General features: G+C 44.2%; 1 protein-coding gene across 8 annotated transcripts in view; it reads left to right on the forward strand.

The window, feature by feature from the left end:
- Positions 1-24369, forward strand: part of TTC7A (tetratricopeptide repeat domain 7A) — a 279526-nt gene that overhangs the window by 84680 nt on the left and 170477 nt on the right. For all 8 annotated transcript variants that reach the window (XM_048842851.2, XM_075127149.1, XM_048842845.2 and 5 more), the window contains 3 exons: positions 3324-3461; positions 3891-3974; positions 18642-18746. In XM_048842851.2, coding sequence (XP_048698808.2) covers positions 3324-3461; positions 3891-3974; positions 18642-18746 — 327 coding nt within the window. The remainder of the gene's footprint in view (positions 1-3323; positions 3462-3890; positions 3975-18641; positions 18747-24369) is intronic.

Here is a 24369-nt window from a genome sequence, read left to right on the forward strand (position 1 = left end):
CATCAGTTACAAAATCACAATTCAGTACTAGACAGAGGCCCAAAATAGCAGCAGGGTAAGGCTGACTATGACGTGAGGCTGATTCGCAGTTTACGAAATATGTGGGTGCTTTTTCAGTGTAGCTATTTTTTACAAATGGTTGTAGCGAGTAACTGATCAGAAACTTTTTTTTAAAGCTGTCGTATAAGTGTGGGAGGATTTAATTGGCAGTAAGGATCATTCTATGCACTTTTTCCTTAACTTTTTAGCCCTACCATGTTATCTTCTTTTTTAAAGGTTAATCCTTAAGGCAAGTTTAACAATTTAATTGACTTTTCATTCTTCTTTGTTTAATATTTGCTTTCCTGTCACACTGGACAATAAATTAAGATTACTTCATTATATTTTGGAGCCCTGATTGCAAGATTGATTGGAAACTGACTAAACATTAAAGTCTCAGTTTCATTTTCTGATTCTTGTACACTATCCTAGTGCGGCAAAATGTGTGCTGCAAACTGCAGGGGATTTTTTTATAAACAAAATTAATTTCATTGTGATTTTTAAAAAAATAATTGAAATGTTGGTTTTAGAGTTTGTAAAAGCTTGTTTTTACCAGACTTCACATTTTGGGCTGAATTAGACCTGTCAGTTTCCTTTAACTATGATTGCCATTTAGCCCTTTGTTAGTGATTGTGTTGGTTGTCAGTAATTGTGCTGGCCTCCTCAACTGGGGATTACAATGGACGAGAAGCTAGATATGAGTCAACAGTGTGCCGTTGTTGACAAGAAGGCTAACAGCATATTGGGCTGCATTAGTAGGAGCATTGCCAGCAGATCAAAGGAAGTGATTATTCTGCTCTATTTGGCACTGGTGAAGCCACATCTGGAGTATTGCGTCCAGTTTTGGGCCCCCCACTACAGAAAGGATGTGGACAAATTGGAGAGTCCAGCGGAGGGCAACAAAAATGATTAGGGGACTGGGGCACATGACTTATGAGGAGAGGCTGAGGGAACTGGGCTTAGTTAGTCTGCAGAAAATAGGAGTGAAGGGGGATTTGATAGCAGCCATCAACTACCTGAAGTGGGGGTTTCAAAGAGGATGGAGCTAGGCTGTTCTCAGTGGTGGCAGATGACAGAACAAGGAGTAATGGTCTCAAGTTGCAGTGAGGGAGGTCTAGGTTGGATATTAGGAAAACTGTTTCATTAGGAGGGTGGGGAAGCATTAGAATGGGTTACCTAGGGAGCTGGTGGAATCTCCATCCTTAGAGGTTTTTAAGGCCCGGCTTGACAAAGCCCTGGCTGGGATGATTTAGTTGGGGTTGGTCCTGCTTTGAGCAGGGTGTTGGACTAGATGACCTCCTGAGGTCTCTTCCAACCCTAATCTTCTATGAGTCTATGATTCTAACTGTGGCAATGAATGTCTGTAACATATAATATATAACATGAAACAGCTGCAGTTTTATCATAATGAAATATATGTGGTCTGTAAGACCTCCATATTCTGTCATTTTTATATGCTTGATTCCTGTGTTTAACCTTTTGACAGGATCATTTCTCTGCAGTCAGAGAGAAAAAGACATGAAAATAAGATTACAAGACAAACCTTGCAGCCTTCCCATTTGGGAGGAATAGGTGGGTTGGATTGGGCTGGGTTTTTTGCCCTTGATGGAACTGTGGGGAATCTTAGTTTTCCCAGCTTGGATAATGTGCAGCCCTTGATGTCCTTTCAGCTGAGGAGCTCCAGATGGGATTTCTGTGGAGCCTGTCTGCAGTTCTATTGAATGCCATGTGGCACTCCCTCCAGGGTTAGAGGCACATCATCCCTACTCTGGAGTCAGCCATGCCCAATTCTGTGCTAGGGCGGTTGTCAGCCTCTGGTCAAATTCCTCATAGTAGGAGCAGGTAGCCGGGGAGTTCCCAGACACACAATTCCCATCCTTTACTTTGCACTGGGTAGTCTGGAAGTTTTTGATCTGCTCCCTGCACCAGACAGTGGTGCAGTAGGTCTCGAATCCCACCTGCCTCTTAGCGGTCTTTTCAGATAAATGCAGATTCTTGGTGTTCTTGTCAAAATCATGGGCCTCATAGTCCTCATACCACAGGTGGACCAGAATTCTGCAGTGTTATACCCTTGTACCGCTGGATGAGCCAGCAACCTGTGTTCTGAGGGGTGCAGGTGCCTATCAGAGGGTTTTATGTGTGTGGATGGTCGTGTGGTTTGGGCTTAAACACTTGTCAGAGCCCATGCCCATGTTGTATAGTAGTCATACCCTCAGGGGCTGGATGCTTTGGGTGAAATCCTAGCCCCACTGAAGTTGCAGTGGGGTCAGGATTTTATCCTTTGTCTTCAGCTGTGTCTACACTATGCAGCTTTTAGCAACAGGGCTGTGTCACTGCAGCCAAGTCACTAAAGGGCATGCAGTGTAATTGCTGTTTGTCGGCTCTCCTGCTGACAAAAAACTTCCACCCCCAATGAGTGGCATCAGCATTGTCGTCAGGAGAGCGCTCCTTTCGACAAAGAGCTGTTCACACCGGCACTTGTCATTGCAAAACTTCTGTCTCTTGGGAGGGTGTTTTTTTAACACCTCTGAAAGACAAAAGTTTTGTCGTTCAGTTGCCAGTGTAGACGTTGGAGTCAAACCTGAGTCCCTTGCATGGCAGCTCAGAATATTCCTAGTGAGTTACTGGACTGTCCTTATCTTGTCAGAAGTTAAAAGGTAGTTTCTATTTAAATTGAATTTTCAGTGTATTGCAATGAATTATGCGTTATGTATAATAAATTATTATCTGTACAAATTGTGTTTTTAAAAAATCTTATTGGCATGACATTGCAAAGGCCTCTGCATGCATTAACATGATGACAGACAAATCCAATTATTAGGGCAACATGCCCAAATTAACTGATAAAAAGTGAACAGCAGAAAGGATTAAAAGAAATACCTACCATTGGGAAGTAATAAACTATCAGAAGCCTGGGGGAATATACAGCAATGTAGGTGCAATCGCCACAGGTGCAGGCAATTGAAATAATTAGGCACACAATTTATATGGGGCCCTGGGATTCTGACTCCTGGAAATTCTGGCCCAGTAGCTCATTTCCATCTGTAATTTCTATGATTCTGTAAGTTAATGGTGATGAGCTGTTTCCAGAATTTCCTTTCATATGTATGCCATCCTGAACTAGCTTCATGCAGATAAATGGGGAGGTAGATCTGCTGCTTGTTTTGACATGGAGTGATAATGGGCAAACACAGTCAATGACAAACAGATACCCTTCTGCATTTGGCTTGGTGTTCTCAATTCACTGTCATCAGGTCAGATTTCTTATTTGTGTTTGTGACCAGGCGAACAGAGATGCAGTAATTAGCCGTGCCCCTGACCAGAAGGATGATCGAGCTGTCAGCCTCCAGGATGCTTCTGCAGTGTATGACCTTCTGAGTATCACGCTGGGCAGAAGAGGGCAGTATGTCATGCTTTCTGAGGTACCTGATCTTTTACTGAGACATCAGCTTAATTCTTTCAAAACACTGTCCTTTGAAAAATAATTGTTGAATGTTGGTGGTGGGAGTGAGCAGGAAAGACAGTAGTTGAAAATTTTTAGAAACAGCTTCAAGTCTGTGTCAGTTTAGGTAAAAAATATACACGTCTGAGTGCCCAAACTAGGCTCCTAAAGCCATTCATAGGCACTTAAATAAAATGGGCCTGATTTTCAGAGGTGCTGAGCACCTGCAGTACCCATTAACTTAGGAGGGAAATTGGAAAGGGGAAAAATGCCATAAAAGATCACTTCTGGCCATTTCAGGTTGTCCATTTGTGCAAGTCCTTACTTGGCCACTGAGCTGTCTGAGCAGCAGCCTTGACACAGGGAGAAAAATGCGTCTCTGATATTTCTCCCAATGTTTATTTTTCAGTGTCTGGAGCGAGCAATGAAGTTTGCATTTGGTGAATTCCACCTCTGGTACCAGCTGGCCCTTTCCATGGTGGCTTGCGGGAAGGTAAGGCCTAAATCAGAGAAGCATGTTTTTCATCTGTGGGATGTACAGAATCACATATTTTATATGAGTTAATGACTGTGTACAGCCTATGTGAAAAGTTAGAGCTCCCTGTCACAGTAGGATTTTTGGGGACTATGTGGACCATCTCATTAACTTGTATATTAAATATATTTGTACATTAAAAGCAGAAAATATTAGACCAGCCATAAAGCGTGCAATATACAGGAGCAGTTAGGCGCTGAGGTGGAGATTTTCAAGGGGATGCTTGCTCCTAAATGCTGTAGGAGCTTTGAAAATCATTGCACACACAGAAAAGATTCATACAATGTATCAATTCATAAACAAGCCATAAACTGCTGGTCAATTAAACAATAAGCTAGTGCTGTACTGCCAACACCCTGCACTGTCCTGTGAAAGGCGCAGGTTTGGGGGAAGATTTTTTCAAAGGCATAAATGGGAATTAGGTACCTAGTCCCCCTTGACTTTCAATTGAACTGGCACTTAACTGGCCAATGTGCCCTTGCAAATCCCCAAATCCACAACCACTCTGTCGGATTAAGGAGTGGCTTTGCCTGCTTCCAAGGGAGCATTGCCTACTCCTCTGAAGCAGACAAGACTGTGGTTGTGATGATCCAGCAGAAGAAAGGTGAAGGAAGGAGGTGCAAAAGCCAATTTAGAAACACAGTGAGCATGTCCACAGGGCTCCTATAGCGACACAGAAGACCCCAAGGTGAAACTCTTAACAATAAATAGGGTGCTAACCTATTGCCATTAACAATTTAATTGAGAACTCTGTCCTTCTCTTCATGTTACATATTTGCTTATGTACCTCTTCTGGTATCCTTTAGATATGACACATTCAATATTAAAAAAAGAAATTAAAAAAGCAGTAAAACTCACACTTGCCTCAGTATAAATGTATGTAAATAATTGAAATCAAAGGACATCCTATCCTATTGCCTAGACTTTAAATGTTCAGGAAGTGAAGTGGCCTGATAAATTGATGTAAGAGCTCTAAATACTCTGAACCTTATAGGGAGCAGAGGGAGTTCCCTTACCTAACAGTCCCATCTGTGCAGTATTCCATTTCTAGTCCTGAAGTATTCCTAGAGGATTCCTGTCGTATGCTCTGCAATGCGTCATCTTTCTAATAGGAGATGTGGCATACATTTTTATACAGCTTTGCAGCTTGTGTAGAACAGAGTTCATTTGAATGTAAGCACTCAAAGGTAGCAGGGAGGGATGATGAGCAGTGTGGTCGGTGTAGACCGCAGAATACACTTGAGCTTTCAGAGGTAAGAGATCTGTTTTCACCTGTCTCTCAGCCACAGCTAATTCTGACCACATTACCAAGACATGAGATCCCACATCCTAAGATGGAACTTTTCCTGCAGCATTGGAAATCAGACTCATAAATCTTTGGTGTCATGGGAACCCAGATCAGTATACCCTTTTATTGACCTGCAAATCTTGAAACCTTCAATATTACATTGCAAAATCTGTCCTGTGTAAAAGTGGTATCAAATCCAATCTTGCTCTCTATTTACGCTATGTTCTGCTTGTGTTAACTTGCACTTCACATTTCCTCCTTCACCAAGTCAAGGGATACTTGAGAGTCAAAATTCCAGTCATTTCTTCCATCCACTAGCTAACAAATTAGCCAAGTGGAGTATGTTGTTTTTCACAGGTGTATCAGTCTGATCATTAGGTCAGTAAGGTATGCTTGTTTACTATATAAATGCTGTAGGATTTATGCATTATTTTATTTGTGCTCCTCTTCTTCACAAAGATGGGAACACTGCTCTGTAGGATATTCACATTGGACAAATCAGAGGTTCTTCGAGTGCTTGCTCATGTCAATTCCATGCTAGGTGTGTGCGCACCCACCTGCATGGCTGCCAGAGATTTTTCCCTCAGTGGTATCCATAGGGTCGGCTCTGGCGCCCTCTGGAGCCTCACACTTATGCTCCAGTATATGAGGCACCACGGGCACTGTGCCCTCTCAGTTCCTTCTTACTGCCCATGAGGGTCGCAGGAACGCCTTTCTCCCTTTACAGTTTGCAAAGTGCTCTTAGTGATTTGACTTCATAGTTGTATATAGTTAGTTAGATAAGTAGTTAGTCTAGATAGTTAGTAGTCCCCCTAGGGACTTTGTCCCCAGGACAGGGCATGCTCCGGTCCCTGGGTTTCAAACCGTGTGCCATCTGCCATAGACCTATGCCTGTCAGCGACCCCCACTCAAGCTGTCTAAGGTGTCTGGGGGAATCGCACATTAAAGAGAAGTGCAAAATCTGTAAGGACTGTACGTCATGCACTCCAAAGGATAGAGACATTCATCTCAATGCCCTTCTGATAGAGGCAGCTTTCAGACGGGCCTCAGAACCCTCCTGCTCCGACTCGGCACCAAGTACCTCAGCCTCAGAAAGGAGCGCCCCGCCGGCGCTAGTTTCCTCTCGGCACTGCTCACCATGACTGGTGCTGCAAAAGCACCACAGAAAGCAGCTCACTGACCAGGGACACTCACTGGCCTCATAAAAAGATGGGAAAGGGGTGGCAGGCAAAGGACCCAGCTTGGACCATCTGCCTCTGACAGGACTGCAAGGTGAAGCTTCTCTGCTCAGGGCTTTGAGACTGGTACGGGAAACACCTCTGACTCCAGGGAGCAGCAGTAGTCCCATGCACCTTATGGTGCCCTCCACACCGGAGGCCTTCCAAGCGGTCAGGGACCTGACAGCTCTACCAATGCCATCTACTCTGAGGGACCATCCCCCACTGGCGGAACCAGTAAAGGTCCCGCCTTCCAAGGGTAAACCACCTATGGGTCCACCCCAATGGCTACTTGGGCATTACTGCTCTCTGGAGTCCTGGCACTGCTCCACAACGCCATGGCCCCAGTTTCCGGCACTGCACCCACGGTCTCCTACTCCGTGGCTCCAGTCCCCAAGCCTGCGTTCCCAGTCCCCAGCACCGAGACAAGGATCACAGACCACTTGGTATCAGTCCAGATCTCCCTGGTACTGTCAGCCTCTGGCACCAGTCACTGCACTGCCGTTCTCTGACGCCCCGTTCCCGATCTCCATCGCCTTGGTTTCTGTCTTCACATGTCTCACCACCAACTCAACTCCAGTCTCTAACACAACACCGCTTTTCAGACCCCCACCAGCGGTCACCTTCTTTGCACCACTGCTCGGCACTGCATCTGAGCCAACAGCGAGAGGCACCATCAGCGCCAGTTTGGTCTCTGAGAGAGGAGACCTCCTTGGAGTTGGAAGGGGATTGCAGTTCTGCGAAGGCACTGATTGGCCCTGCAGTGGGTGCCTGGCCGCACAGGCAATGGCCACTCAAATGGCCACACTGGAACTAATAGGGGCTCCCTATAATGCCGGGACCGTATTCTCAGCGGTCTTCCTTCACCACATCAGGGAAGTGGACCGCGGCACCCCGTGTCTCGGTACTGGAATCAGATTAGGGTTCCGAAGCAGATACTGAGGTACAGGCTTCAACTCAAGGGGAAGCCTCCACAATAGAGGAAGGGATACCTGTCCCCTGCCCAGTGTTGCCATTGTCCCTGGACGAGGTGGTCACTAGGCCTGCCCACCCACTCCTTCTGGATGGGCATATGAGGACCTCTTGAAGAGGGTGGCCTTGAATTTGGGGTTAGAGGCAGAGGAATTTACTGAACCCTCTGGCAGCTCCTTGATATCCTGGTTGCAGTGGTGCCATCTAGGATGGCACGCCTGGTACACGATGAGGTTCTGAAGGTAGTTGAGGCCCTCTGGCAGACCCCGTTCTCCCTGCCCCCAGCTTTGAACAGGGTAGAAAAGAAGTACTACATCCCGGCCAAGGGCTATGAGTACTTATACTCCCACCCCCCACCCCCCCCAGCTCTCTTATACTCACTGTGGCCAACGAACGAGATAGGCAGGGTCAGGCGAGTGCCACACCTGAAAATAAGGACGCAAGGAAACTGGATCTTTTTGGAAGAAAATTTATTCCATGGCCAGTCTCCAACTTAGCACCTCCAACCAGCAGGCATTGCTGGGGAGACACCATTATAACATCTGGGACACCCTGGCAAAATTCAAGGACTCTCTGCCACAGGCGCTCAGATAGCAGTTCGCTTCGGTCTTGGAGGAGAGCAAGACTGTGGCTAGGTCCTTGCTCCAAACTGCGCTGGATGTGGCTGATTCGGCAGCCAGGTCTGTGACCTCTGTGGTGTCTATGTGGCGAGGCTCATGGCGGCAGTCCATCTGCATCAACTGTCCCAGGAGGTGTAGCAAGACCATTCAGGACCTCCCCTTCAAGGGCACTGCTCTATTTTCGGAGCAGATGAATGCCAGGCTGCATGGCCTGAAAGATTCCCTCAACAGGCTTCACTCCTTGGGCCTGTCCACACCACAGGCCTCTAGGAAACACTTCTGGCCTTCAACTCTGCCCAGATACTTGGGCCCTCAGCGGCAGAGCTCCTACAAAAGAAAGAACATAGGCTTTAAACTCTGCCAACCTGCTCTGTCCTCCTCAGCTGCCTAGTCAGGCCCTCAGCATCACTCAGGTGGCTCTCAGTTATTTTGAGAGTGCACATGAGGACACAGTTGCAGTCTCACCCCAGAATCCATCCCCCCATTTATTTCTGGACCACCTATCTCCCTTCCTCTCTGCATGGGCCAAGGTCACCATGGACCAATGGGCGCTCATAGCGGTTGGCTACACCCTGCAGTTTTCCTCCTTCCCTCTCACCCCCCTTCCCTGTCCCTCTTCAGGGACTCGTCTCATTAGCAACTCTTCATCCAGGAGGTGGAGACCCTCTTATAGGGTAGGGGCTGTATGAAGGGGAAGGGATTTTACTCCCAATACTTCCTGATCCTGAAGGCCAAAGAACCGTCCTAGACCTGCATCACCTCAAGAAGTATCTCAAGAAGTTGAAGTTCCTCATGGTCTCCCTGGTCTCCATCATCCCCTCTCTGAATCTGGGAGATTGGTACTCCGTCCTCGACTGAAAGGACGCCTATTTTAATATTTCTGTTTTCTATGGGTACAGGCGATTCCTCCGATTCATGGTGGGCCAACGCCATTACCAATTCACGGCGCTGCCCTTCAGCCTCTCATCGGCCCCAAGAGTCTTCACAAAATGCACGGTGGAAGTGGCCACTTTCCTGAGGGGTCGAGGCGTACTGATATACTTGTACCTTAACGACTGGCTTGTCAGAGGCAGGTCGCAAAAGGAGGTTTGGCACAGCCTCAGTCTGGTGTGGGCCACTTGTCAGGAATACTTATAAATGAACAGAAATCAACTTTTACTCTGGTTCAGCAGATAGAATTTATAGGGGCAGTGCTCGATTCTGCGCAGGCCAGGGCCTTTCTGCCAGAGTCATGGTTCAAGGCTATGTCAGACCTCCTCACCCACGGCAGAGCTCACCCACTCACAACCGCCTGGGTATGCCTCAAGCTGCTGGGTCGCATGGCAGTATGTACATATATGGTCCATCATGCCCATCTGCATCTCAGACCCCTGCAGACATGGCTGGCTTCAGACTACGCTTCCGGCAGACATGATATGGACCTAGTGGTCCCACTTCCAGGGATACTGCTTGTGAGTCACCTAGCATGGAATTGACACGAACAAGCACTCAAGCACCTTTTGTAACTGTTATCCTTTTGAGATGTGTTGCTCATGTCCATTTCATGACCCACCCTCTTTGCCCGCCGTCAGAGTTGACGGCAAGAAGGAACTGAGAGGCTGCAGGGCCGGAGGTGCCTCATATACTGGCACATAAGCGCAGTGCTCCAGAGGGCACCAGAACCAGCCTTATGAATACCACTAAGGGAAAAATCTCCAGCAGCCGTGCACATGGGTATACACACACCTAGCATGGAATGGATATGAGCAACACATCTTGAAGAACAACAGTTACGAAAGGTAGGTAGCTGGGTTTTTTTTCTTTAAATGGTGAATGAGATTATGCAAAGAAACAACCTTTTTATTGTACAGCTGAATTTAAACAAAAGAAGTAACAGAATAACAATGATTTCACTTTGCTGTGCTTCTCTGAACACTGATGTGTGATTTCTAGAAAGGTATTTTTAGCCATCGTAGTACAAGTGTGCAATGAGGTGTGTTTTCCAAACAAAAGAATTACCTTTGATTTGATTGAGAAAAATACAGTGTGAAACTTCCAAGCCTATATATTCAAAGTTTTAAGCTACACCTTTCTAGCTATCTGTCTGGGCATTCTGAGTGCATCTGTTGCTATAATGCCAGGTCACTGGGAAGGACCCTTTTGCACCTCATGAAGCTCTGGACAGAGATGAAGGTGTCTTTGAATCAATTTTATGGAAACCCCTCCCCAATCTTGGAGATGCTGGGTGCCAGGTTAGTCCTAAGGCACAACTTGGAGCTGCTCTAAGATGCACCTGATGTTAACATCGCACAATGTGCTGATATGGCAGCCAGAGATTGGCTGGATGTGGTGGCTCCCCAGTCATGCCCTTTACACCAGGGATGGGGGATGTCTGAGAGTGGGAAGTGGTGTGGTAGCCACTACATCAGCCCTATGTTGCCTGAGAGAACCTTCAGAAAACCCAGTAAGCCAACTTTACAGGTTTTCTGCACTGACAGGGCACAGCATGGGTTATTAGGCTGAACATGGTTGACTTAGCATGACAAGACTTACAAAGTGCAAAATGGGGACCTCTGTCAGGGGAGCAGAGTGAGGGAAGAAGGGCCGGTTTTGGAGGGGGTGTCAAGGAGGTTTGCATAGACCCCGTTTGGCAGTTTGGGGTAGTCCACTTCTTTTTGACCCCTCCCCAGCCAAGCATCGTCCACTGCAGTTGGTGCAAGTTACTCATGTCTGACACCTCTGCTAACTAGGGCACTTCTGTTGGGCCAAAGTTGTCAAACTTGGGTGCCTATGTGATTTATTACAAGCACCAGGGATGTAAATTGGGGCCTCTAGCAGCTGCACGCATTGCACTGGCTGCAGGCTAGCTGTCTGTTACGTGTTCCCCTCTCATATTCCTGCCTTTCTAGGCTCCAATCCTACAAGATGCTCTGGGTCCTGAATTCCTTGTCAGTGGAGGATGCTCAACACATCATAGGGCCGAACCATTCCTTTAACGAATCTCTTATGCCCCAAAACTGTGGCGACCTGTTCTCTGTAGAGATGAAATGGTAAAGGTGCCTGCTCAACACACTCATCTGCTTTGGGCCGTATTCGACATTATTGTCCACCGTCTTCTCACAGTCCTTCCCTCAGGACGCATGGTTTTGGCCTTCATGCCAATGGGTAGGTTTCCCTATCTGAATCGGAAATGTAGCTATTTAGGGACAGCTACAGAATTGTTTCTTTCTTCAGCTTTAAACAGTAATAAAAACCACCCTTACAAAAAGCACTGGGTACCCGGATAGTTAATTAAGCTTACTTTAATGTAGTGATGGTCTCCTGTGTCAGGCAGATGGCAAGGCATTCTCTTTATACAGTGCATGGGAGCATTATTTAATTAAATTTTTTTTTAAAAATAAATGTTTATGTTGAAAAAAGGTTGAGAGAAACCAAAGCTCCATTATTGGTTTTGAAATGTATTTGAGGCAGGGGAGAATGTGGTGGAAGGGCTGAGCACTCTTACGCCAGTAGAGGGTAGTGTGATGTATCTGCTGAAGCGTGAATTGGCTGCTCTTCTCACCCTTGCACTGGAAGAGGGGAGATAGGTTGTGCGGATGGGGTAGGCCCCATGGCAGTTGAAAGGACAATGAGGGAGAAGTTACCTTCAGAGGCATGGGATGTTGGAGGCACTTACCCAAGTGCGTTTGACCTACCAAACATTAGAGCCCATAGGGCACCCACAGCGCTTGCCTCCAAGTTCATGGAGCACCCAGTATGCTACTATACATCTAGAGCAGACAGCTGTCGTGGCACTTGCAGCAAGGGCAGCGATTGCATGAGTTTGGGAGCAGTTACATCATTCCTGCTCCCCCTGCCTTGGCAGGTGCTAGGGACATTGCTGTGAAAGCTATGCAGAATGGCGAGAGGGGCTTAAACCACAGACGGCACTACAAAAAAACAGCTCTTAACCTTCCTGCCATTGTGCATGGGTAACAGAGGGAGGAGGAGGAAGCATGCTCTGACACCTGAAATGTTATTAGCAACATAATGCTTTCAGGGGGTGTTGGTGCAATACAAATAATAATCGTTACGTTCTTGTCAGCATCTCCGGCACTCAGCAGTTCTGCTTGGGGAAAGGAAGCTCGCTGTTCCCAGAGCCATGGGTTCTGTATCCACTGCTGGCTAAGCATTGGTTAATGTTTGCTTGTAGCGTGGGGCTGCTCAGCGCTGCGCTGTCAGCATTTAGTTTTGATTTCAGTTGCTTCCCTTGAAGTCAGTTTTGCACAGAGATGAGCTGCTCACCGTGATCCAGTGAGGAATATATGGGTTTGTTGATCTGTAATATCCACAGCCAAGTAATGAGTAGTTAATATGACGTCTTTACGTTTTAAGCTTTTTCCATCCGTGTTCCAACCAGAAACAAGAACGCTTTAGTCTTATTTAAAAACAGTGCAACAAAAGCAAACATCTTTATCAAGAGCCTTACATTTGACTCAAAGACATGCCTATAATGCCGAGATAAAGCCTTCTAGAAGGTTAGAAAGAAAGATATAAATATATCTGATACATAATTCTGTAGCAAGAGCAGATGAATTTTGTGATTTAGGTTACTCCTTCTGCTGGTTTCCTTGCAAAAGCTTAAGCTGGTTGCTAGGTAACCAGCATTAAAAAAAGCACGTTTGTCTTTGCATTGCAGTCAGGAACCTTGGGAACAGCAAAGGCCTCAGATGGCTCCTTAAATAGTATCACTGGGGAATGAAAGTTAAAATATTGAACATTCATTGGTTAAAGATCCTGTTACAAAGGTCAGCCATCTAGGGGACAGTCAATAGTTTGGTTTCTTTTGTTTGGGGTAAGGGGGCACAGGACAAGAGAGATTTGTGTGAGTGTGTTTAAGACAGTAAGCAAATGGAAATTTCCAAATATTCCTGAAAATGAAACAGAGGATATGTGTATGTGTTTGGGAGGGGCAGGTGGAGGGATATATATAAAGCAAGAAACCATTCCTAAATTCAGACATAGCTATTTTCCTGGTGGCAGTGTACATGAAGATATTTGCTCATAATTAGTGAGAGCATATTTATGTTAAAAACTAATCACAGAAAGGGGATGGAGGGGTTTGGCAATTATTTTAATGATGAATGTTGAAGCTGATTGCCTGTGTGACCCAGTGTGCCTTGGGCAGCCCTCACTGGAAATGCCAGGGTCAGGGTAGACTGCAAAAAGGAGAGCAGATACCCACCAGTCTTAGGAGTAACAGTGAAGTTAAACTCCCCAACCAGTCACAAACTCTGCTTCTGATTCCCACACTGGTTATCAAGAAGCAAAAAAAAAAGGGGGGGGGGGGTTGGGGGGGAGGCAGAGAAGGAAATACACAGCCCCCTTCTTGCATTCCAGTTCTCTGGCTTCCGATCAGCACTTAAGTCCAGTATAGTGAGAAGTTATTTTAAAACTCTGCTCTCTATACAAAATGTTCTTCTGAACCCAAAGGGCCAGCCGCATTACCAGGTCAGTATTAGGTTGGATCTTACCCAAAATACCATGTTGCCAGCCAATCCTTTAGTAACTAAAACTAAAGGTTTATTATAAAGAAAAAAGAAAGAACAAGAAGAGAGTTGTTCAATGGTAAAGCAGTCACATATGTACAAAGGCTTCAAAGTCCATATATCGGGTTCTTAGCAATATTGGTGAGTTTGCTGGCTTCAAAGTACCTCTGGAACACATTCACAGCTTGGATGGGTCATTCAGTCCTTTGTTCAGAGCTTCAGTTTGTTGAAAAGTTACTACAGAGGTGGGAAGCAGGACTGAAGACAAGAAGCAGGATTGAAGACAAAATGGAGATGATGCAACTGACTTTTATCTTCTTTTGCCATGTGGCTTGTACTTCTGGTGTCCCCAGACACAAGCTTTACAGCACATGTCATAGAAAGGCTTTAGAGTTCTGTTCATAAGCATGGCTTGCTGATCCTTGATGGGCTATCAAGCAGGCCTACTGCTGATGCCAATCTGTCTGGGTGTCACCCAGAAACACAGCACAAGTTTGGAAATACAGAGATACTGTACATACTTATAATTTACAATACAAAGGTGATACAAACACATAAACAAGATGATCATACTTGACAAATTATCTTTTTGCGAATACAGACGAACACGGCTGCTACTCTGAAACTTGACAAATTATAACATTTTTACAGATACGCCACATAGCCTATCTGCTCAGATTCCTTGCAGTTTTTGTAACACTGGTATCAATAATATCACAAAGTGTCCCACATATTCCGTACAGCGTCACAGCCTGTAACTTCTTAACTAGCTAGATGCAGGGGCAAGAGAAGAGGGGCAAAATTAAAGTCATAAGTTAAGAGCCGAAAGCTAATGTAGTGATGTGCACACTTGGGATTCACAGAATCATGCAAGTTAGATGGAAAGACCTGAGGAGTTCAAGAAATCTGGGGATTCTCCTCCTCTGGTTCATGACCCCAAGGGGTGTCATGAATGGGCATCAGGAGTTGCAACCACCATGCCCTTCATGTATTGCTAAATAGGAATGGGTCCAGCTGAATCCCAGCTAGATGGGTTGGGGATCCCATGGAAAGTGAGATCCTGCTATGGAAAAGCTTGAGAATGACTGAACTAGTCCATTTCCCTGCCATTTCAGGGTTGTTCTCCATCCTGGGTAGACAAGACCGGAATTGTACCAATCAAGAGGGGGAGACACTTTTGAAGAGCTAGCTGGGCCACTGAGCTGCCCTCCCTTTAATGAAAGTAGTGTGAAGTCTCAGCATCCTGCTTGACTGATCGCTAACCCTGGATAGACATGTTGTATCATTTTTCTGTGCTGTGCTTCAGTTTCCCTCTCTGTAAAATAGGGATAATGATACCTCCCTTTGTAAAGTGCTTTGAGATCTACTGGTGAAAAGTGCTATATAAGAGCTATGCATTATTATTTTCAGTAGTGAACAATGACATCATCTACTTCCAGCTGGCTGGGAGACTTCCCAGTCTTCCCAGACAAGGATCCAGCCACAGAGACCCATGCACTTATCACCTCCAAGCTGGATTACTGTAACTCACTGTATCTGGGCCAGGTTGAAGGTGAAAGCAATGCAGAGGCTCTCGTTTGTGGAAAATGTGACAGCTCACCCCTTCAATAGGACAGATTTCCATAAGCTGTACTCTGCACCCATCATCGGCTCTCCGTCTGCTTCCATTGCCAATTCAAGAGCTTGGTTCTGAACTTCAAAGCCATTATCAACAGGTCAGGATCCAGCCACATTAGTGACTGCATTTTGATGCATGACCCACCAAGACAGCTGTGCTCCTCTGGGGCAAGGCAGCTTACAAGCCCCAAGGTGATAAAGCATTTTCAATTGAGGGGCACCGCTGCGGAACCAACTACCAGAGGGATTTAGTCTAAACCAAAGTATGAGCACTTTTAGAGCATGCTGCAAAACTCACCTTTTTAAGAAACCTTTCCCACCATAGCTGGAATATAAAAAGTACCGAAGAAGAGCTTCCTGGTACCTGGGCGAGAGGAGAGCAAATGCTGTGCTGAATTGGAAATGTTACATCTGCTGCATTCCCTTAATCTGTTAGTGGTATAATTCTATCCAAGAGGGCAAAAAAGTTTGCTTAGCAGTATTTGCACTTTAGAAACCCCTGCTGATTACCTTTCATGGTTTCATTATCCTCCTAAACATTTAGTGAATTTATTTTTGTCTCTCAAATATTTGTTTTGTTGTTTTGCTGCAGAAGAGGAGAGGTTAGGAACAAATTGAGGTGTAAAAAGACAAAAGTGAGCCAAAGAACAAAGACTTTTAGGCAGCACCATCAGTTTAGTTGCATGGAAATGAAGGAATCCTCTGTAGCATGGGGCATGGGTCACTTGCTGGAGGATTCTCTGCACCTTGAAGTCTTTAAATCACGATTTGAGGACTTCAATAGCTCAGACATAGGTGAGAGGTTTATTGCAGGAGTGGGTGGGTGAGATTCTGTGGCCTGCATTGTGCAGGAGGTCAGACTAGACGATCATAATGGTCCCTTCTGACCTTAAAGTCTATGAATCCATTGTAACTGATAAAAGAATTCTTCTCTTTAGACTCTCTTGGGAAAATAATCAAGGAAATATAACTGTAAATCACTCTTCAGGTTGTTCATGTGCAGTCCATCATCAGAGAATAGTTGAAAAGGGCTGTACCTTCATTACATAATTAGAAAATAGGTTTTTTTAGCCATATCGGGGTTGGGTTTAACAGTTGGAGAAGAATTTTCATTTAAATTAGAAGTCTTTTGTTGGATTCAGAACCATGACAACTTTAATCAGAGGAAGAAAACTGACTGGTTTCCCCTGGCCCCCCACATCCTTATCATAGTGTATTGCCTTGCTTCTACAATTGAAAGTTTCTGTACCTTTGAAGCTCCACAAAATGATGAGTATGGGCCCCTTCAAAAATATTGTATTTAGAACAATCTATTACCAGACTTCTTCACCATCACTGCACGTGACTTGACAGAAGCTGTGAGAGTAGTATCCTTGTCAAAAGTAGACAGAGATTCTTTTATATATTTGGACGGGGAATAGTTTACATCTAACGAATTGGGATGGGGAAGACTTTCTAGGAAAGTGGATTCTTGCAGATGTTGGACTTGAGATCAAAAAAACGATGTGCTGAGAGATGCACCTATTTGCTCCACATTACAAAAAAAACCCTACGTGCCAAGGTGGTACAGTTAATACAACCCAAAGTTGAAAAGTATGGAGCTGATCCGCTAAAGTATTGAATGTATATTTTTGATGGGTGAAAATTCACATTAAACCAGTGGGTTCAGCTTTTCCCCATGGGATCCCCACCCATCTGACCATAAAAAAAAAAAGGGATGATGCTCATGACCTCCCTGGACTTGTGTGTGACTCATAGCTTAGACATCTCACCAACCATCTTATTTCTGACCCAAAAGACAGTTGCCAGCAAACATAGAACTTCACTTTCTTGATTACACAAATGCAGTTAAAAGCAGACTGGATCTGTTTCCTCTGCATCTGAGCTCTGCTTGACCAGAGTTGAGATTCCCCCGCCCATGTTTGTTTAATTTGTAATACTTGTAAATAAAGGTGGACAGTGCAGCCCTTTGCAAACCCAGTCTTAAGAATAAACTCTCACATGTTGAGGTACTAGGAGTTGGGAGTGTCCCTCTGTTGATGCTCCCTAGGGTAAGGTATGTATTGCCTTGTAATAGAGCTGTGGCTGGAATACAGACAGAAGGAGGGGCTTGGAATATGCCAGCTCATGATCCTTTCGTGAACCATGTCAAAACTTGTAACTCAAGGAGGGTAAAGAGAGCCCCTGTATCAAACACCATGGCCAGAGCCATGTGAGAGCGAAAGAAGGTGCCTTTGTAATTCCAAGACTCTTGCCACAAAACCACAAATACAAACAAAAGTAAAACAATGTCGAGAGCTGTTAACTCTTGTAAACACACCAGCCATTTTGGGTACTGCCCTAGGAATGGGAGTCTGGAATGTATTAATTCTAATTCCAGCTCTGACCTGACTCTCCTGGCCTTAGACAATTCCCTTAACCTCTTTCTCTTCCTTCATCTGTAAAATGAGGCTATTGATAGTATTACATTACTATTGTTGTACTACTGCCTTTAGGTTGTTGGAATGAGAACTGCACAATTGTGTGTCATAAGCCCCAGACTGCTAATAGAGACTCTATTTTAGACTGAGTGGTAAGGACATGTGCTTTTGGAGCAGGAGATTTTGGGTTTTGTCCCCATATTTCTGTGAGATTTCTAGGTGGCCATGGGTGTGCCGACCTCAAGGCATGTTCTAAAGATTAGTTAATGTTTGTAAAGCACTTTAAAGATGAAAAGTGCTGTGCAAGTGCTAAATTTATTAAATGTAATTCATTAATTGTAATCTAATCCCAGGGAGACTGTGAGAGCTAACATATGCTACGCATACCACCTGTATTGAAGTTTAGATTCTTCTACCGGGCATAGTGACCATATCCAGCCTGCCCTCTCTCGGCACCTGCTGAATAGTTCATTGTGCTACATTTGTCAAGTCAACTCAGTGGTCTGTGGGCCCATGGTGGTATTACCGTTTGCTACTGAACTCGAACAAAAACAAAATCCACCCAAATCCACCAGACAGAGACTGATTTAAATGCCCAAACCTCTGCAAGATTCAGTTTGTCTTGATTTAATTAGCTGAAGGGGAGGCTCCCCAAGTTCCTTTCAGGGTCTTTAGAAGGTGTGTCTGTAGTCACTGTGAATTACTGCAGGGCTCCAGGGGGAGATAAAGAATAGAAATAGTACAAGCCTGTGTTTTGACTTATTGGGAAAATAGGACTTATTGGGAAAATGGTTCTCTTGCACCTTTTGCTGCTGGGTCTAGCTGTTTGGCATTTTGAAAACAATATGTTTCTTGCTGGGGGAGGAAAGCAAAGCAACTCACTTGTTGCGGATGCATGAATTTTTGCTGACTAGTGTAACTGTTGCGTGCATTTCACTGAATTGCATTGTCTAATCAGACTCCTGTTTTTTCCATGTCCTCCAGTCAGCATATGCTGTGTCAGTGCTCAGAGAGTGTGCTAAGTTGCGTCCTGCAGATCCCATGGTTCCTCTTCTGGCTGCTAAGGTCTGCATTGGGCCACTGCACTGGGTAAGTGAGCTGATGCAATTCTTCTTACATAATGTATTAGGTACCGCAGTGCCAGTGCCATAGTGCAGTAAAAAAACCCAACAACCCTGTGAAATATATATCAGCAGTGAAATTTTGAAATGAGATTCACTGGCACAGTAGAGCAAAGAAAAAATACAAGATGATGAGGAATTATTTCCCTGGGTAGCCTAGGGTTGCTTGTTCAGGTTAATTTCCAGAACAGAATCCAAATCATTAAAGTTCACATTCTAATGGCTGTGGTGGGGGTAGAGTGAACCTGGCCCCTCGTCTATTAGTCATACAGCTCTGCTGGACAGCTCAGTCCTTTGTTCTTGAGTCCCTGGGTCAGGCTTTTGTATATACATGCTCCAGAAACAGAGTGGGGCTGGGAGACCGCGCCCGTGAAATTCTGTTTATCCTAAAAAGCAGAAACATCTGCCAGTCTTTTGCTGCTTGGTTTAATTAATGGAATGAGAGCTTGCTTTTCCACTGCTGTCTTCCTGCAGCCAATAAGGGATTACAGATGGAAATTTTAAATCAAACAAAAGAGGTGACAGGCATAAAAGAAAACATCATAAAAATCAGCTTCGGTTGAGTGGAAAATCTGCTATTTTTTCACCCTAGGAGCCAGATCCGTAGCTGTGTAAATCAGCATAATTCAATTGAAGTCAGTGGAGCGACATAAACTTACACCAGCTGAGAATCTAGCAATATATGTTTTTCAAAGGCAATCACATGCCAAAATAAGCTGTGTTATAATGTTAAAGGTCTGACACGAGTTGAAAAAAGACAAGAAATATCATCTCACTGAAGAGCTGGCCCCTCCAGGTCACGCGTGAGGGCCCTGGGGGATACCATGTGGGGAAGCTGCTACTGCCACTGCCCAGGCCGTGTCTGTTCAGGTGATAGGGTGTCTCGCTCCACGGTGATCCGTGTGACCCCTTTCCAGAGCACTAAAATTCACGCTCAAATTTAATCTTTTTTAATTCAGAAATTGAATGTCTGATACTTAAAAGAGAGATTTTTAAAAAGCAAAGTGCAAACAGCCAGCAGGTTATGCTGAACATTCTGCTTACCCTTTCTCATCAGATGGTTTTCAAGATAAAAATTGTATTCACCACTTAGAACTAGAGTATCCTGCGGTGATCATGATTAGGAAACGTCTTCTGCCTAGTTTTTGAAACTCGGTCCTGGTCCTGTGAGGAGAATCACTCCGGCAGACCCAGGCATTCACACAGACCATGAAGTCAGTGGGGCTCTGTGTGAGCTCAGAGAGCCAGCCTAGCGATTCTTCTTGCAGGACTCAAGCCTAGACGAAACCATCTTACACAATAATGATAAATCTAGTGCAAGCCAGCATACTAATAAAGGGTTCCTGCCTATTTATAAATATCACAAAGAGATGACCGTCATCTAATAGATTGATACTTATTAACTTATGAACAATCCTGTGGCTCCTGCTAAACACAAACTTTGCACTAGGGAAGGCTGCATTTTCCTCCCACGTTACTTGCTATACATGCAGTCTTCTGCTATAACGAGCCTGCAGATATAACTGAAATAATAGAATGAATGAACCCTTTGAGGTTCCGTTCTGAAAGTAAAATCATTGTGATGATCTCACGTTTTCTGTAGGCACTGAAGCTGTAACCAAGGCCTCTACCATTGGAATAAAATGGGCCCTTGATATTTGTTGAGATGAAAGGACTAGGCTACTACACTGAGGGAAAAGAAATGGAACAGAATTCTTGTGTCTACCGTACATTGTGCTACTGCTTTCCTGCTAGCTTAGCTTGTTTCCTTTCTTCCTCTCTTTAAATATTAAGGATCAAATATCTAACAGCAACCATTTCATTGTGTGCTCACAGTCCACTGTTGGTTCAAACTATGCACCTGCAGCTATCGGTTCCAGTTATAACATTTAGAGGCCTACCCACCTGATTTTTGCCTGCGATCAGGTGCTTATTAGTAGCCTCTCTTTTGGTCCCATCTGCAGTTTACAGATTACAAGTGCAGAATTAGACGACTGTTTGAACCCCATTAATTTGTGTTTTGCCCAGACTGCATAATCTTCAGCACTTGATTAGATTTCAGCACTGAACGAAACATCAGGATGATGATGATGTGTATTACAAGAGTACATAGAGGCCACAATTAAGATCGTTGTGCTAGAAGCCATAAAAACACATAGAAAGACACGGTGCCTGCCTTGAAGAGTTCATAGTATTAAACAGAGAAACAGTACGCTTCCTTGTTGTTTTTTTTTTTAATATTCCTCAGCCACCTCCCTCGCTCCCCTCTGTGCAGATGCCCCAGCCCCCCTGGTCTGCTACTGTCACCCCGGAGCACCCTCTTTCAGCTGTGCATAGATTCAGGCTCAGTCTGGAGCCATCTGAATACAAAGAAAAGTTAATCAGTTAAAAAAAAGTTAAAAGGTGTCCTAACTCTAATAAAGAAAAGGATGAGCTGCCATCTTGTCATTCCAATGGTGTAGGTTAGGATTTGGGAAACGCACCTTGCCATTCCAGCTGCTGATTTCCTTTAAGACTAGAACTTGTCTTACCTCATCTTTGGGGTGTATGAGGAATTGGAGGGACACTCAAAGCTGTTATAAGGCAAAATCTAGTGATTAAAAAATAAGAGCCATCTTCCCTTATGGCGGGAAGGGAGTAAGGCGGCATAAGGCACCCCATAATTCGATGCACAGCTAAAATATGAAAAGGAGTATGCTGCTGGGGTAACAAGAGGAGAGTCTGGGAGATAAATGGGAGTGAGTCATAACTCCCTGCCTGGTCTGCTCCTGGGGCAGTCCATCTGTGCACAGCCCTTTACTCATGGCAGATTGCAAAGTGACAAGCAAGCCGTAGATAAACACAAATTGAGAAAGAGGGGGGATGTGTGTTTAACAGTTGTTTATCCAGTTGTTCCCCATGGCAAGATGTATTTTCTGTGCCCCAATTTAAAGCCTATCTAAAACCCACTGGAGTCAATGGGAGTCTTTCTATTTGGATCAGGCCCTTACTTCCCTGAATGGGATCATGTCCAATGAAGTATGGAAATGTCCGCTCTCACTGAACTGCAAGCACTATTCCATGGGGGCCCGATTCTGCCACCATTTCTCACACTGAGTAGTGCTGTACTATGTAAGTATTTTGTCTGAAGAAGGCACTGCTGATTCTATGGATTGTGGCAGAATATATAGATGGAGATAACAGCACTGAAATACTGTCAGGTAATCAAAAATTTATATATATATTAGTACACACATTCTTGTTCTTCTTTCAGTGAATGGGCTAGATTCTACCCTGACACTGAAGTCAGTGGGATTGCAGGGATGTAAAACTGGGCAAAAATGGGTGGAGTCCCTTTAAAACTACAGAAATTGATTGTAAAAAAAGTCAATCTTACATAGTCCCCCATCCACTAGTAGGTAGTAACCTATTCTTCTGTCAGCAAAAGTAGGTTTGCCAGTAAACTTAAAAAGTTTCTGCCATGGGAAAGCTGTTTCCCTAAATGTCATAATTACAGTAATTATGTGCATTTAAATTACATGGTAATACAATTAGAATCAAATCACTGTAAACTGAAACTGGACAAGTTAGAAAAGCAGTGATCAATGGCAATGTAAATAGAGAGCTGGATCAATATTTAATTGAACAATCTAACGGGAAAAAATATTAACTGTTTTTCACTTTGGTTTTCAGGAAGTGTAAGATCTGATTAATTCCTAACTTGCTGGAAATGTGACTAGTGTATTATTAGTTGAATTATAAAATAAATATAAATATTTGATTGCCATTTAGCCAGAAAAAGGGTGAAATAAGAACATCATTTATACAAATGAAAAAGCAAACTCGTGCTTTCTTTGTCTCTCTACTGTATGCTTCTGGTGCATTACTATACCCTGACAGTTTACTGTCCAGATGCAAGCAGTACACTGTTAGCAACTGAAATAATTTCAACACCATTTATGCATCTGGATAATTGTAATGTGTCGTGGGGAGTACAGAACTGTTTCTTTGCTGGTTAATCAAGCAATCATTTAATTTATAGTACCAGCTTTGTACACAGTATCCTGGAACACTTTAAAAAAACAAAAATAAATAAAAATTGAATATGCCAATGTGATTTAGTGTGTCCAAAATGCCCATTATGCATCTCTAAAGAGATCTCCATTGCAAAGTAAATTGAAATAAAAATATACTTTACTATACAATGCAATCAATACATACAGAGCCTGAGCCAGAAAAGAGCTGAATACCTTCAGCTCCTGTTGAAGTTAAGAGCCAGATCCTCAGCTGATGTAACTTGGTATAGTTCCATTGATTTCACTGGAGCTGTGCTGATTTACACCAGCAGATGAGCTGTTACCCAAAGAGCCCAAGTCTGTTCTGATCTGTTCCCCAGAGAGCCCAGTTATTCCTAAGATTGGACCCACATTGAGCAGTAAGCAGTGTCTTGTTCAGGTTACATTAGAATTATAGGTTTTCACAAATAGAAAAGTGTGGAGTGAACAGCAAATGAGTATTTTATTAGTCTGAGGGCCTAAAAGAGCTGCCTCAAGGGAGCAGAAAAGCACTAAAACTTGTACACCTGTACAGATCACTCTTGCCTATTTAGAGACACAACTGGACCTATGGTTAACAGTGTCCCAGAGATTTAAAAGCTTTCTGGAACAAGCTATAACTTTCAGTTTATTCCACGTCCATACAGGGTACAGTATATTTAACATGTTTCATTGGGCCAAATGTGATTTAAGGCCCTGTCCTCCCTGGATCCCAAGAACAGTTTGCTGAACCTGTTTATAAATCTTTTAAAACATGGTTCAAGTGCAACAATTTGGCCAGCTGACATGGATAAGGACAAACTGTGTTCTAGCTTGTGGGCTATGTTCAGCCCTGGAATGAGTCATGCCAATCCAAGTGATGTCTAGCCAGTCATCTTTAAACTATCTACAGAAAGTGCTATGAGATTTTAAATGATTGCAGATGATCAAATCATTTGTTATTTTCATTAGAAAGCTGACACAGTCTGCACCACTAGGCCACTCCCTCAGTGTTCAGGCATTTGTCCAGTATGAATTCAGAGAAAAGAGAGCCACCTACTGAACTACTAGAGCTGCTTCCTGATGCACCCGCCATTCCTTATAATTCTTCCAGCCGAGTGCTGACTGTGACGTTCCCCTCTGGTATTGTCTGGACCAGTGGATCTGCTAGGTCACTCCAATCCTTGACTCTGGGAGCCAGCCTTACCCTGCTCTTCTGTGAGAACCCCCACTCCTGGGCTGTTCACGCACAGCCTCTGGCATGTAAGCTGCTCCCAGCTACTTGCAAGTGAATGTCACTAGCCAATATGCCCACTGGACACTGCAAGCTTATGAGTTTGTCAATTTAATAAAGAATTTTATATGTACCAGGCTTGTTTTCCCAAGGGGAGCCTCTGAGACACTTCAAACCAAATGCATTGCTTCAGGTAGAATAAACAGACAGATTTATTAACTATAAAGATAGATTTTAAGTGATTATAAATCAAAGTATAACAAGTCAGAGTGGTTACCAAAATCAAATAAAATATAAGCACGCAGTCTAAACTCTCAACCCTCTTAGGCTGAGCAGCAACTGGA

This window comes from Caretta caretta, chromosome 3 (assembly GCF_965140235.1).
Source record: "Caretta caretta isolate rCarCar2 chromosome 3, rCarCar1.hap1, whole genome shotgun sequence".
In the NCBI taxonomy this organism is placed as follows: Eukaryota; Metazoa; Chordata; order Testudines; family Cheloniidae; genus Caretta; species Caretta caretta.